Below are 16,209 nucleotides of genomic sequence, written 5' to 3' on the forward strand. Positions count from 1 at the left end.
AGAACAGGTAGGAGTGTAAGAATTAAAGTTCCCACTGTCAGATGAATGTTATTTTTGAGCGTGCCATCCAATCATTGAGCGAACTCATCAAATCAGAGAGAGAAAAGAAAAATCAAAGCTCCACTGCCTAAAGGCACAAACGGCTGGGTCAAATACAACCCACAAGTAAGATTTAACCTACTTGGAGTGTCAGATGAAACCTTATGAAGTCTGAAGTGGCTGGAAAATCACCAAAAAAGATATCAAACTCACATCAAGACACTTTTCTGTGATTGCCTTGACTTTCCAGTTGTACAGTGTCCCCAAGGCACCAAGAAAATAAATGCCATCTGACTAAAACCTACTGTAATATCATTGAGAGTATTGAACATATCAAACTCACTGAACTTCGCTATGACCAGGTGACGGTTTCATCTAATGAAAACTGTCTTTGTCCATTTTGTCCAGTCTGTGCTTCATCGTTGTTTTTTGTTTTGTTTTTTCTCAGAGAAGAAGAAGAACTCTCTTGCTTGATGAAAAAGCAAAGTTTGGTGATCTTGCAGGCTTGTGCTCTAAGGCACAGAGTCGTTTGCTTTCAGGTCAGATGTGCATTTTAGGAGCATTCAATCATTGGGTGGATGACTAATTTCTAACATAAAAAATTTGGTGGTTTTCAGTAAATCAGATGGATTTGTGCATTTGTTTTTGGACCGTTTTTAACTCTGGATTGAGACATATTTGACACAAAAACAAACACTAACATGGCAACCCCAGAGTGGAGCTCTGTGGCACAGAGAGATCAGATATATGACCCTTAGAAATCCTGGAAACAAATTTTAATTACCTTCATTAATTTGACACAAATTTCTTTTAAAAAGGTAAATATCAGGGTACCATGCCAGTAAATACACTATATCATATTAGTTATGTTAATCATTTATATATATTATGCAGTACTGTGAAAAAAGTCTTGGTTCCACCTACATTTTTAAAAATATTTTACTATAAAAATGGGAAATTGGTGCAGTGAGTTATAGCCAACATAAATGCAGATACAGTAGATAAAACAAAAACAGCAAATGTGCAATTCTCACTTGCACTTGAAAGTCGGTCATCTTTATTCTTCAACGCTGCCTCGACTCTCTCAGTCAAGTTTTCCTGTAATTTCTTTAAGTAGCCTTCAAGAATAATTCTCCAGGCCTCTTGAATGACTTTCAAAGCTCTTCTTTGGATGTCGACTGTCTTTTGTTTTTCTTTCAAGAAAACCCACAGTGCTTAAATAATGTTGAGGTGGATCCTCTGTGGAGGTCAATCCAATCCACACTGTTCCCCTGTGTTTTACTGTCCAGGTGTGCTTTTACACCAGTAGTGCAGTTTGGGATGATTGTCATGCTTAAAGTCACTGTTGTACGTGACCTCCTGCTTACATACTGATGAGGGTTTGAATCATCAACGTCAAATTAGGATTCATCAGTCCATGTGACCTGTTGCAGCTGATTTTCTGTTTGGTTCCTATGTAATTTGGCAGACATCACCCTTTTCTCCCTGTTGCCCTTCCTGGGTTTTTGACAGCCACCAGTTCACAGTAGATGAACTGGAGGACCAGATGTATGTGTCAGGTTCTGTGTCAGCTCTTTCATTTAGTTTTTCTGCTTCTTAAGGGCGTGACTTTCAAACACTGTTCATCTGCTGTAGATAATTTTTAGGTCTGATGCTTCTTCTTTTGCCCTTCACTTCTCCAGTTTCTGGTGCAAAAGTACTTTTGTATTCCATTTAAACTGAGTGATCTTTGGCATTTTCTATAGATTCAACAAAAGAAACAGGAGCATGTTATGTACTTTGCTAAGTTGTCTCTTGTGTTCATCTTATAATCAAAAGAAACACTTTGAAAGACCTTCAGAAAGGCTGGAGGACTTAATCTCAAGAGCACTTTCAGAAAGATTCAAGAAGGTCTGACCCCTTGAAAGTAGAACTGTAAAATATGAAAAAGCTTTTGCACAGTACTGCATGAATTTAGAATAGAATAGAATAGAATAGAATAGAATAGAATAGAATAGAATATTTACATATGTCATCTAAAGTGCAAATAAATCCAATCTGATTTAAAGAAGCGTTCCAATTCAAAAATGAGTAATATATGGCAATGTGTGAAGTACACATACAGTACTTGTTAGTGAGGTCAGTTTATTGTTGTTTTGTGGTTTATCGTGGTGAAAACAACAAAACCATCACAAGACTAACGCGAAACTAATCCTTTAAAATAAAAAAAGGTGGTGGGAGGGGGGGGGGGGGGTCTAAAAGAGGAACATTTATCTGTATCCTTCTTTTTTTAAATGTACCTTTAAATGAATAATCAAACTGAAGTCCCGCTGAATGCTCTGTTCGCCTGGTGTTTTACATTAGAGCACCGCAATTATAAGTCAATGCTGATTTTAACGACTTTTTGCAGAACGGCCTGACTGTGTCAGCTTTATGTTTGTGGTGCATTTCTAAAATGAAATGAAGCTCTTGTAATCAATAACTTTTTGGACAGTGTTCTTTTCTCGTCTCTTTCTTTTCTGCAGGCTGATACAATAATATAATTTCCATCCTGCACAAGTGGACTCAAAACAATTGTGTGTCTAATCCCATCCTCTTCCTCAGTTTAACGCGTCACACCAGGAAGTCAACTAAAGGTCAGACCTTCACATGTTGCAAAGGGGGAAAAAGAGAAAGAAAAGTTGGGCTGTCCTCTAAACTATTGGAACTTAAGAGTATGATAACGCATAAAGAGCGCTGTCTCCCACAGAGCTGCAGTAAATGTGGCCACTTCACCCGACGTGAATATTACAATGGCTCTCGTTGTAGCCTGGAAACAAAAGTAGATCCACCTTCACTGCGCCGTGCTGGTGTCTCTTTTAGGTGTTGCCTGGCCAGCTATGAGCCTAGTGCATTAGTCCTCCTCCCCATAAGAAAATCATCTTGAATAACACCATGTCGAGTCTCTGTGACCTCTGCGTAAAAAGAAGTTCGTTTTCGAGTTTCGGACTTTTTACAATCCCAATCTGGGCTGATTAAAAGGTCGGATTTGTTCTATTTTATTATTTTGCTGAGTTCATTTCAATTAATGCAATTAATTACAAGTCGCTTCAATCTGACATTATGGTTAGTATGATTACTAAAATGCATTACTAAAATGCACTCCGACGGTGGAGCGTAAACAAAGACAAACTCTGTTTACCCCTCCTTCCCAGCTTGAAATAAACCTTTATGACGCACATGCGTCAGAGCCAGGGGCGTCAGACTGATGTGATGTATGTTGCATTTTAGGAGACTCATAAAAATAAATGCAAGGAATGGAAGGAAAGTGGGATGGTTTGTGCCCACAGGCGGGCCCTGCAGCTGTCTTTATTTGTAGCCAAGTTGGAGCAAAGTGTTCACTGTCCTTTTTTTGTTCTTGTGGAAAACCATTAAACCTAATGTAAATATAACCACAGGGACAAAACACACAGTTTCTTTTTAAAAGCAGGATCTGAGCAGGATCTCTTGGAGTGACGTCAGGTTTCAGTTGCTGAACTCTCGTCCTGCCTGCGGCTGCACTCAGAGGAACTGTCTCTTTCAGCACCAACACACCGCCCGCTGCTCTTCTTCCAGCCACAGCTTTGTCTCTCCGGCCTCTCAGGATCAGTCTCGGGGTGTCTCACAGCCTGAACTCGATCTGCTCTGTCAGACTTTCCTGGTGACGCATCGTTAAAAGTTCAAATTGTGCAGCTGCACGAAAAGAAATGATGTATGTTTCCACAGTGCACTCGAGCACATCACGCTACGTCATTCTTCCGCGTAATTTAACCTACAGGTGATGTTCAGGAGCTTAAATCTCACGAGGCTGATGACACACAAAGCTCCATTCTCACCGCGCAATTCCCTTTGGAGCAGGGAGCGAGTGCTGCAACATGTTGCTTAAAACTTTACCTACAGACGTGTACTGTAAATATGTTCCTGCTCTCCCCTAATTGTTGCTGACAGCCCGCTTTATCGCCCTAAAAATGTAACTGTCCTCGTCAAAGATCACAGTGAGCCTGTAAAGATTTATACACATGTTAGAGTTTAGGCTTACCTATGGTGGTTATCACCGTGATGGCAAAGTAAAATGACCCTGCGAATTTCCACTGCACCCCGGCTCTGTGGGGCTCAGCCTCCATGATGATGCTCTCCAGTTTGCGGTAATCATCCTCGCTGATGTTATATTTCCCCTGGAGACGCTTCTCCTCGGCTTCCAGCTGCTCTTTTTCACGCATCTCGAAGTCGGACTCCAGGGCGTCAAAGACAGCGGCCCCGACGAGCAGGTATGTAAACGTGCAAATGATCAGGGACAGGGTCCGCACGTTTTGCCGCTTCATGGCCAACAGGAACCGGCGACCGAGGGGCTCATGTCCCCTCGGATTCTCCGGGAAGACGCAGCAAGCGTGGGGATAGCCGTGTGGACAGCGCCTGGAGGCGGAGGCGCGGAAAGGTGCGCTCCGGTGAACGCCGGAGTTGGAGCCCCCCGCCTTGTTGTGATCCCGGTGGCAGAAGCCCAAATCCTGCTCCTGGTTAGTGGAGAGACACAAGAGACTGCTCGAGCGCCTGGACCAGGAGCCTTGCAGCCGAGAGACCCTGCGCAAGACCTGCCCAAACCAAGTCCTCCCGGTGCGCAGTGCCATCAACAAGCTGCTTCCAAGCTCGTCTGTTGCTCTCTGTTCTCTACGTAGGTCGGAATGAACCACAGAAATCAGCACTGACGGATCCTTTCTTTTTCTTTCCTGCTCCAGTCGAACTTTGTCTGTGAGGAGAATTAAAATGTCCTACAGCCGAGCATCTTCCCGCGGGTCTTTAAGTTTCAGCTAAACAACAACCTGTTCATCCTAACATCTCCGGGATATTTTTAGCTGCCATTCTCCACACACGGGAGAGAGAGGAAGACAGAGAAAACAATCAATTTACTGTCCGCGGAACCCTCAGATCTTCCTCGCAAGCGGCGGACATCCTCATCACAAATGTGCTGAGTCGTCCCTAAGATGGGAGGGTCACGGATAAGGAGAGTGGCGGAGAGTTTGGAGTTGTTACTCACACAATGCACATGAAAGATTCACGGCTCCGTATCTGTTGCTTCATCCGCGCCTCAGCTCAACACTTGTTGTTGTTTTAGGAATGGAAAAAAAATCCTAATAACTATCAAAACAGTTTCCATCGGAACGAAAAGTTTCCTTCAAAGGTAAATGTGTTTAGCAGCTGGAGCTGCAGGAAAAAGACACTTTACTCGTGGAATAAACACAGCTGCTCACAGCGCACTCCGTGTCCGCAGTGGCACTCATGCTCTGTTGCGCACACCGCGCTCCAAAGCTCCTCTCCCGATCTGTATGCTCATCACTTTGATTTGGGACGAAAAAAAAGAAAAGAAAGAAAAACCCACATGTGTGTTTTTACTCCTCGTGTCGGGGTTTCTCAGTTCACCGTGCGTGTCACGAGCTGCTTGTATTTTGAAGGCTCCACATTTGATGTCACCACTCACTCCAGACGCTGCTCGGTGGGCGTCGCTCCTCCTTTTCTCAGCGTTTTTCTCTTTTTCCAAGTGTCACGATTCAGCTCTCAGTCTGCCCACTCTTGGACGCTTTCTCTCCGCAGGAAAATCAGCCCGGTGTGCAACAGATAGAGCCCCCTCCCACCCTCCTGTGCTCTCCATTACCAACGACCCCTTCCACAGTGACCACTCCTACTCATTATATGGACCGAGAGAGTTCACTTTAATGTTCACAATAAAGCTTTTTCTTTCCCTCCACATTCTGGCAGCAGCGGGAATCAGCTCTCCGGACCGGACTCAGCTGCACATGTTAGCGCGCTCTCCATGGTGCTGAGGACAGACGGACGGAAAGCGCACTGCTCTGCACCATACAGACACGGGTTTTTGTACACATACTTTAAACAGGCACAGAAACACGTGACATGCAACAAGGAGGCATTCGAGTGCATTTTAAACAGAAAATCGAGACTGGGTTCCCACATGGCAGCAGCGGGAGACTGTCCCGCAGCAATTACAGTAATCTGATTAACAGCAGTGATGAGATTCAGCACAGGCAGCAAGTAAGAGGTTCTAGTTTTTTCTGAACTTCAATCCGAAACATTTACACTGCAGTTTGTCTGAGTTTGATCCACAGTGTCCACGTTTTACACATTCCACACAACAGTGGAGGGTAAACGCAGACAGACCATGCGTGCTGAATCCTGTGCGTGCATGCGGACTCAGGTTCATCAGACTTACGTGCCTAAAAGATCGGATTGCACTCACACCTCATATTGACCTCACCTCTCTCATGAAGTACCCAGAACTTCTCTTAAAAGGAAAAACTACGGGATTTCTACAAAGTCTGGCACATAAGTCGAATTAGAAGACGCCATCTGCATGATGTTCCTTGCTTATGTAGAGCCCCGGAGTCATACCACAGAACAGTGTTTCTTGATTTATCGTCAGTTTTATCTGTATAGCACTAAATCACAGTCACCTCATGGTGCTTTAAATTGTCCTGTAAAGTCTCTACAATAATAATCTGTGGAAACTATAAATGAGCTACTGAAATATAAATTAAGAAAAAAAATGCAGATTTGTGAAAATGTAAAATGAAAAGCGTAATGTTTTCTCCCCTGAAATCTTCAGTTTTGTTTTCTTTGTTTTTCACTTTGCCAGTAACAGTGTTCTTCTGCAAACAAGGACATAACATAATCCATGTTGTCTTACTTTAAAGGGAAATTTCCTTGCTCATCCCAACTCTACAAAAATAGAATTTTAACAACCCTTTCAATGAAAAACACAATCATGTTATTATTGAAATAATTGTTCAAATGAAAACAATATAAAAACGAATATTTCTATTTATCTAGTTTGTTAGTTCATTAGAATAGAATAGAATAGAATAGCCTTTATTGTCATTGTACAGAGTACAACGAAATTGGAGTGCCACTCCCTTGGTGCAAGTTTCAATAATAAATATAAATGTAAAATATAAAAAGTACAAAAAAAACAATCGTAAGTACTCAAACAATAGTATGTACAATATATACAGGATAGCAGCATAATATAATGACAGTGACGGTATGGAATAGGTTCAGTTGTTTTTGTGCTTATTTACTACGGTGATAGCTCTGGGAAAGAAGCTATCCCTGAATCTGTTTGTCCTGGTTTTATGTGACCTGTACCGTCGGCCTGACGGTAATAGTTCAAACAGTTGGTTGCTGGGGTGAGAGTGGTCCTTGATGATATTGCCAGCTCTGCTGAGGTACCGAGAGTTTGCAGTGACCTCCAGGCTGGGCAGAGAGCAGCCAGTGATCTTCTGGGCTGTGTTGATGACCCTCTGCAGTACTTTCCTGTCTGCAGCTGAGCACCCTGCATACCATGTTGTTATGCCGTATGTTAGGATGCTCTCTATGGTGGCTCTGTAAAATGGTTATTTAATGTGTGTCTCTTCCTGAACAGTTCAGTTATTTAATTATCATAGCACACAGACAAAAAAATAAAATAAAAATGTAGGAGAAATGGGGGTCAAAGGTTAGTCGGAGCCCACAGCTTTATTGGACCTGAGATCTAAAATACACAAATAAGAAAGCACTTTTGTGAAATACAGTATCATTCCACTACAGATTTAAAAGGTGATCTTGAGCAAGGCAGTTAATCCCGTGCAGCAGTAGGAACAGACTTGTGATATTGACAGCTGCATTTGTCTCCATGCGTCAGACAACAAAACATTTCAGTTCAGACGTTTAGAGGCACGCTTCTTTGTGCTGAACCTAAAGGTTACGAGAGCAGTCCTGTACAGATTAAAGGTCCAAATGTGATATCATAAAAAATAAAAATAAAAAACACACGAATACGACATGAATAACAATTATGACCTGGCTGTGAAAAAGTATACATTTTGGCATATCAGACCTTTGTGTTGCAGCCATGTCTCCTGGCAGTAGGCTGCTAAGTTTCTAAAAAGATGTGGTGTGAGTCACTGCAATCTGCCTTCAGTCTGACTTGAAAGGAAGAAAAAGTAGAGCTGTCCAGAGACGGCATTTTTCTTTTCCACGATCTAGGATCCTGACCTTGTGTCAGTCATGTTGAAGGACACAGAGTCATTAAATAAAACAGCAGAAGCATTTTGCACACAATTACTGGAGAGTAGGACTAAAGAGAAAGCTGACCAGCAAGGGTTCATTTGAGTCACTGCTGTTTCATTACATGCCACTTGTGATGGACCGAGCAGCGAAGGAAACTTAGGCACAGGTTAAAGTCCAAATAAAAGATTATTTTTTTTCTCCCATTTAACCCAAAAACATAATTGGTTAAATCATGCAAAAAGAATCAAAATCTTGGGCCCATAAAAGAGGTCAAAATAACAGAAAATAATCACTGTGTGGCTGTAAGGGCAGCCATCACACACGCCTCCTCTTCAGGTCTCTCCCTGGGACAGCCAGAGAGAGTCTGCAGTGCAGTTATCCTTGTCGGGGATGTGGTTGATGGTGAACCGGAATGGCTGGATTGCAAGGTACCATCGCGTGATCCTTCCATTTGTGTCCTTCATTCTCTCTATCCATTGAAAAGCCTTGTGGTCCGTTTCCAGTATGAACTCCCGTCCGAGAAGATAATACTTAAAGGAGTCCAGGGAGTCCACTTCCCTCGGAAACAGCTTGCAGCTGATGAAGGCCACTGGATGACGCTCTCCAGGCGGTCCCTTTAACAGAACAGCTCCCAATCCTCTCTCTGAGGCATCAGTCTGAAGAATGAAATGTCTCTCAAAATCAGGGCTGTGCAAGACTGGGCTCTTACTCAGAGATTGTCGTAGGTCCTGAAAAGCCATCTTAACCTCCTCTGTCCAGGTGATCTTATTGGGACTTCGGGCACCAGTCAGATCCGTCAGAACAGCTGCCCCGGCAGGGAAATGAGGGATAAACCAATGATAGAATCCTGCCATACCCAAAAACGATCTCATCTGTTTTCTGGTCTCTAGCAAGGGACAGGATTCTATGGCGGTGACCTTATCGCCTTGAGGTTTTATTACTCCATTTCCAATCACAAACCCAAGGTACTCAGTTTCAGCCTTGGCAATGGCACACTTAGCTGGATTAACAGTCAACCCTGCAGACTGAAGACGTCCCAATACCTTCCCCAGATGTTGCAGGTGTTCTTCCCAGGTAGAACTGAAAATCACTATGTCATCAAGGTAGGCTGCAGCAAAATCAGACATGATATGAATCAAACTGTGATATTGCATTCAGGTACCTGAAGTCTATGCAGAAACGAATACCGCCATCCTTCCTTGGCACCAGGACCACCGGGTGGCACCACTCGCTCTTCGAGGCTTCAATGATTCCTAGTGACAACATCAGGTCGATCTCCTCTTTCAACGGGATCAATAGACGCTCAGGTATCCTGTAACTCATTCTCCTCACAGAAGCGCCATCTTTCAACACAACGTCATGTTCCACAATGTCCGTTCTACCAGGATTTTCACTGAACACATCTAATTTACACAGGTTTCTCACCTGAGCCTGTCTTTCCTCAGGAAGGTGGTTGAGATCCAGGTCCTGAGGAGTTGGTTTTGGCAGATACTGATCATCCGCTTCCTCCTCCTCCGAAACCTCCCGGATCAGAAAGACATCTGCTTTTGGTCTCTCCACCCATTCCTTAAGCAGGTTAATGTGCGGTACTCTGCTGGAACGGGGCTGATCTCGAATGGCGACCTTATAGGTTGTTTGTCCAAGTTTCTTTTGGATCTCATATGGCCCTTGCCACTCTGGACTTTGTTGACTGGTGTCAGCAGAACCACCTGCTGATCAACGCCGGGAAAACCAAGGAGTTGGTGGTGGACTTCCGGAGACGCAGACCCACCACACTGACACCGGTGAACATCCAGGGAGTGGACATTGAGATAGTGACTCTTATAGGTACCTGGGTGTTCACCTGAATAATAAACTGGACTGGAGCCACAACACTGATGCTCTTTACAGGAAGGGTCAGAGCAGACTCGACCTGCGGAGGCGGCTGAGGTCATTTGGAGTCCAGGGAGCGCTTTTAAAGACCTATGACTCTGTGGTGGCATCTGTCATTTTTGACAGTGTTGTATGTTGGAGCAGCGGTTTATCGGCAGCTGAGAGGAAGAGGTTGGATAAACTCATCAGGAAGGCCAGCTCTGTTCTGGGATGCACCCTGGACCCAGTGCAGGTGGTGGGAGACAGAAGGACTCTGGCCAAAATAACATCTCTGATGGACAGAGTCTCCCACCCCATGCATGTAAATGTTGCTGAACTGCAGAGCTCCTTCAGTGACAGACTGCTGCATCCTCGATGCACGAAGGAGCGTTTCCGCAGGTCCTTCCTCCCTGCAGCTGTCAGACTGTACAATCAGAACTGCTCCCAACAAACGGAGATGTTTACATCTGCGCTGTAACTGCAATAAGTTAATTAACCGATTTGCACTACAACCTGGTTTGCCTCTTATCTGTAGTTATTTTTATTTAATTTAATAACTGTACAGTACTCTCTGTATATAGTAACCATTGTCCTTAATGTAAATATGTAAGAAAAGTTGTGTACATTTCTGTTCTGTGTCCTGTTTGTATGTATATGTGTTACAACCAAATTTCCCCTTGTGGGACAATTAAAGGATTATTCTATTCTATCTGCTTCAACAAAGTGGACATAAAGTTAGTGCCACGGTCAGTAAGAATCTCACGAGGAAAACCAACCCTTGAGAAGAACTGTATCAGACAGAAGGCGACTGCTTTGGCTTTTATTGATCTCAAAGGAAAGACCTCTGGATATTTTGTAGCGTAATCTGTCACAACCAGCATGTAATGGTTGCCTGCTTTGCTTCTTTCTAGAGGACCAACAACGTCCATTCCTAGCCGTTCAAATGGAGGGCTGATAATTGGTAGAGACTGGAGAGGAGCTCTGGAGGGGATTTTAAGAGAAGACTTCTGGCACTGAGGGCAGCTTTTACAGAACAGTGTCACATCCGAGCGCACTGCAGGCCAATGAAAACATTTGCTAATACGGGCCATGGTTTTGTGCTTTCCCAAGTGGCCAGCCCATGGAATGGAGTGTCCCAAGGAGAGCACCACTTTCTGGACTGCTCTAGGAACCACCAACTGTAATGCTGAACCCTGCTAACGATACAGAATGCCATCTTTCAGCAGAAACTCCCCCTTGCTGTTCAATTCTTGCTCAGTCCCTTGGTTCCTCTCTGCAGCTTTCTGGAACAGAGATGTTAGAGATGAATCGTCATGTTGCATTTCAATAATATTAACAGGGATTTTAAAACCCAAAGGTAACTCAGGCTCTGTGCTAGGAGCTGATCGAACAGCAGTATGTAGAAACTTCTCTTGCCGTCTCTGTCCACGTGACTTACGAAACTTCCCGGGTGCAGTCTCTATGTCCGCATCATAGAAGGGCAAGGCATGGAGTGGGTGTAGGGACTCCTCTTTCTTCTTAGCTTGAGCTCTTGTTACTGCAACATTGCATGTATGACTAGGATTCAGCAAGTCAAACACAGGCAGATCTCGACCCAGCACTACTGGAAATGGCAGATTCTCTGCAACACCAATATTTAGAATATACGTTTGTCCTTGTACTTTGATGTACAGATCTGCTGTTGGATATGACCTGTCATCCCCATGAATGCAGCAAACAGGGATTCTCTCCACATTATTAACTTTATTTGCGGGAACAAAGTCTCGGTGCACAAGAGTCTGAGTACTTCCTGAGTCAACAAGGGCCTTTAATGGTTTCCCATCAACCTCAACCAATGTCATTTTGAACCCATTCTCAAACTCCACTTTAGGCTCCACACTTTGTCGGGGCACAAAACACATAGAGTTATTTTTGTAGAATTCTTTAGGCACATCGGTTTTGTGTGGCCCTCCATCCCACACAAATAACAAATCACAGTCTTGGGTGGAGGTCTTGACGGCATATTGACAGACTGGCTCTTTGGAGGTTTACTCACCCCTGCTTTCTGGTAGTGAAGGACAGATTTTGAAACATCTCATTTTCAATGCTGTGTGGCTCCATGGCTCAGGAGACAGCATTCTCAAGTATTGTTCTAAAATGAATATTTCACCAACCTCATGCACAGTCTTTTCTTTTGGCTTTACCCACTTCTCATAACTCTTTCCTCCTCTTCAAAAAGCCCTACCTCTGGTTGTTTATGTTCCTCCATTTGAGGCTCAGGGACCGGAGAGGTACGAGCTTGCACTTCTACCTGCAACAGCAGAAACTGATGTTGCAGTGCTCTAAAGCGCTGTTCCTGGCGGGTAAACTCCTCCCTTCTTCTTGCTTCCTGGGCCTCCTGCTGACCCATATGAGAACAAAGGATGGAAATCAGTTCTGACATTGTCAGCTCCTTACCTTGGCTCTCAGTGCTATCCACCCCTCCAGAGGCTCCATGTTCCTCTCCTTCTTTCACTTGCTCTGCCACTCCAACTGGCTGGTTTTGACAATCTCCTTTTGCTCCTTTGCCACTCCTTCCCATTCTGTGCATGGCTTGATAAGTGAAGAGGGAAAAAAAGAAAAAAAAATCCTGTGCCTTCAGCTGGTATCCCACTTCTGACACCACTTGTGATGGACCGAGCAGCGAAGGAAACTCAGGCACAGGTTAAAGTCCAAAAAAATGATTTTTTTTTTTATTTAACCCAAAAACATAATTGGTTAAATCATGCAAAAAGAATCAAAATCTTGGGCCCATAAAAGAGGTCAAAATAACAGAACTCTACTCAAAGTTGACAACACTACTGATAACTCAAACAAACTGACCTAACTTACCAGACAAAGGGGAAACTTAAACAGTGGCTGATCAGCCCACAAAAAACACGAGAAGGGGTAAAACACACAAAACCTAACTAAACCTAACATAATGAACTCCAATTTCCCCCCCCCATGGTCCTGAGTTATGGCATGAACCAATTTGTAGTCTTCCTTTAAAGCTCGCTCCGCCCCTTTTCCACCTCTTGGCTCCTTAATCAAGGGACTGGAACAGCTGCAGCTAAGGTAACTCAGAAAACAAAAGATTAATCATACGTAAGTGTAAACTAAAATGTGCACTTATTTTAGAATGCAGTGTTATGTGGATATGTGAATTAATTCTAAACCAAAACCAGTTATTTATTGTCCTGTAAATTAATTCCTATATTTAAAGACAGACAAATCTGAATGCAATGTTATGTATAAGTCTCTACACTAACATGGTGGATATTACCACTGTGTGGCTGTAAGTGCAGCCATCACACCAATACAACGATTTCTATGCTGTCACAACACACAGTAGCTATAATAGATATGAACACCATGTCTGCCAGAGTCCATGTGCCTAAGAAATGAAATAAACCCGGGTAAAGCAACAAAAATGGCACCAAACAGAATCAGAAATTATGGTTCCCCTTTCTTATATTAAAACATTCCACCTTAAAACAATGAAAAATAAATTAGATTACTCATTACTGAGTGGTTTAGTGAAGAAGGCCCTGGAGTGGTACAGGATTAGGATCCAAATGCAGGCTCAAGACAGCTGAATGAACAGAAACCAGAAGGTGGGTAAAGTAAACCAAAAGCTCACGAATGTAACAGACTGACACCCACCTGGGTCCACTCAGGCCCCGGTGGGGTGGAAACATCAAGAGGGAGGGACTGAAAAGCAAAATGAATACAGGGAGCAAATTAAGGGGAAAAATTGGAAAAGGTCGACCAAGCCACAGAGCTAGGTGGTGGAGCAGTTTATGGACCCAGTTGGGGGGCCGGTGGTGGAGATGAATTTTGTGGTAAATTACAGCAGAGTTTTGTTGCTTTCATGTTTATATATTTATTTTAACGTACATACAAGCGTTGCAGCTTCACTGTAAATGCGTTGGAACCAGCGTTAATTAGAGATGTGAGTTTGCAGTTCACATAACACATGCAGAGACTGAACAACCAACCTTCCAATTAGTAGATGACCTGCTCTAGCTCCTCCTGCAGCCACCCCAGTAGCTGAAGAGCAACACAGCCCAGTTATGATGTCTCATATATGGAATAACTAGTGATTCGTTTGCAGAGATAAGTGCATGTTTGAAGAGGCGTGGCCTACAATTGGGACAAAAAGGAAGGTTATGGAACCAACAGCTGTCCAAATCTGAAAGGTAAAAATGGTGGACATAAATGACATAAATTAATACATCTTTTATTTGTGATTTGTAATTTATACCAGGGGCTGCAAGGTGAGTCAACTGTCCATATTGTAACTGGTTCAGGGCAAGATTGCAGACAGTTTGTTGCACTTTTGGAGAAGCATAATGGTGAATATGGTGACATAAGCTACCACAAAGCATTTTCACCTTAGACACTGAACCTGACATTTGATTGACTTGTTCAAGCTTTCTCTCACTTAAATAAGATAACTGAAAAACTGAAGATAAAGTAATTAAACTATATGCAGTGTATCAATAGCACACTGTATAAAGTTAAAAATCCTTTGAATTTTGCAAAAACATGTTTTGTTGAAAACTGGTTTTGGGAATGTTTATGAAATAGTGATCAAATCTTGGCATTTTTGCTGCGTATTTCACATTTTCATCCTCCAATTTTCACTTACATCTACTCTCACCAGTAACAGTTTATTTAAAAAAAAATCAAGTTAATATTGAGTGGAACTGAGATCAGCTTGTTGGCATGCCCTGTGGCCCTGTAAAAAAGTGAACTGCCCACCCCTGTCCTAACATCTGTGTAGTCTCCTCTCAGTACGAGCTGTTTACTACAGTGTGAGTAAATCAGGAGCGCTGGCAAGATATTTCTTCCTTCTCCACAGCCCCCCTCCATCTGGTGGTGCCTGAGACGAACTTAGCTGGCCTCTGCCAAAAACTGACCCTGGTTAGAAACATATGGGGATAAATCTGCAGTAAGATGAGAAAAACACAGTGATGGAAGTGGAACCCATATACTCCTAATTAGAAAGCAACCCACAGCATGAGAATAGGGTGACGGTGGAGTGCGAATGAAAACTGAACATCCACGATAGCCCTGACACACGTATGATTCATGCTCTTTAACTGTTACTGTTCATGTTTAACATCCCATTTTTTTAAAACCAGAAATGCAAGAAATTGACGTGGATGATACCAAACTCTTTGTCAAATGCAAAAGCTTTTTATAAACTTGAGTTATTTTTTTATGCATTTTTAAATGTATTTATGTCATTTCCTCTTCTATAAAGCTTTCAAAGGGGTTTTCTTTCCTCCTAATTTGAGATTCTGAAGGAAACCCAGCAAACTTGACCCAAGACTCATCTTGACGCAGGTAAGAAGCCGAATGTGTTCATAAACCAAGCCATCGACCAGCGGTTCATAAATGCAGCCATTTAAGAGTCTAAACAGCTCCACTAATCAGCAGCGTCTGGATCTGTAGTTGCTCTATATTTAGCTCATAGCTCAAGTCTCAGCCCACCTACAGAACTGTTAATGCATTTCTGGAGATGCTCCGAGAGGAAAGTTTAATAATGGCAACTTCTCAGATTAGTCTCCATGGTAATGACACAGAATTCACTGTGCGATCGCTCTTCTCATCATGGCTGCACAGACACTGAAACATATTTCTGAAGGCTGCACGCGGGAAGAATTTCTCTGCATATGATCTGAGCTGACAGAAAAGACATATGACAGAAAATGTCCACAGTGATGAGTGAGAGAAGTTGGAAATTCAACCCAGATGGATTAACTGACTGACAGCCGAGTACTCTGATTGGTTAACCCCAACCCAGTTGGAAATACCAGCCACAAACAGGAGATACATTAATGTCAACTAACTGGTTTGTGCTAGTTGACAAAATGTTACTGTTTATGTAATGCTGCACAGCTAAGAGCACTGAATAAAGTACATTAACCTTTTATTTCTCTTTTTAGCGTCCTGGTGGCATCAAGTTCTTCAGATGAGCAACAGAATTATTTTTATTACGTCTTTTTTTGTGTGTTAAAAAAAGAGAAAATAAACAACTTTCTTCACCTACTGAGAAACCAAGACCAGCCAACAGTGCAATGGAAACTGAGAAAAATGATCTGCTGATGCACAAATGTTTCTGTGTGGGTTTGTTCTAGTAAAGGGGTGCTAGTGTAACGCTGTCTCCTTGTTTTGAAACTTGAATGCCACAGAAAATATGTAATTTAAGTTAAAGTACTTCATCAGACCTATTTTGTTACATTACAGGAATGTAACTAA

At 42.9% G+C, this 16,209-nt stretch overlaps 1 protein-coding gene across 1 annotated transcript in view; it reads right to left on the reverse strand.

The window, feature by feature from the left end:
- kcnk9 (potassium channel, subfamily K, member 9) overlaps positions 1 to 5,474 on the reverse strand; it is a 43,475-nt gene extending 38,001 nt beyond the window's left edge. The window contains exon 1 of the mRNA XM_080863531.1: positions 4,076 to 5,474. Within this exon, the coding sequence (XP_080719657.1) occupies positions 4,076 to 4,661 (586 nt within the window). The 5' untranslated portion in view covers positions 4,662 to 5,474. The remainder of the gene's footprint in view (positions 1 to 4,075) is intronic.
- Between the last annotated feature and the right edge of the window lie 10,735 nt (positions 5,475 to 16,209).

Source organism: Rhamphochromis sp. 'chilingali' (assembly GCF_963969265.1).
Source record: "Rhamphochromis sp. 'chilingali' genome assembly, chromosome: 17".
Taxonomy (NCBI): domain Eukaryota; kingdom Metazoa; phylum Chordata; class Actinopteri; order Cichliformes; family Cichlidae; genus Rhamphochromis; species Rhamphochromis sp. 'chilingali'.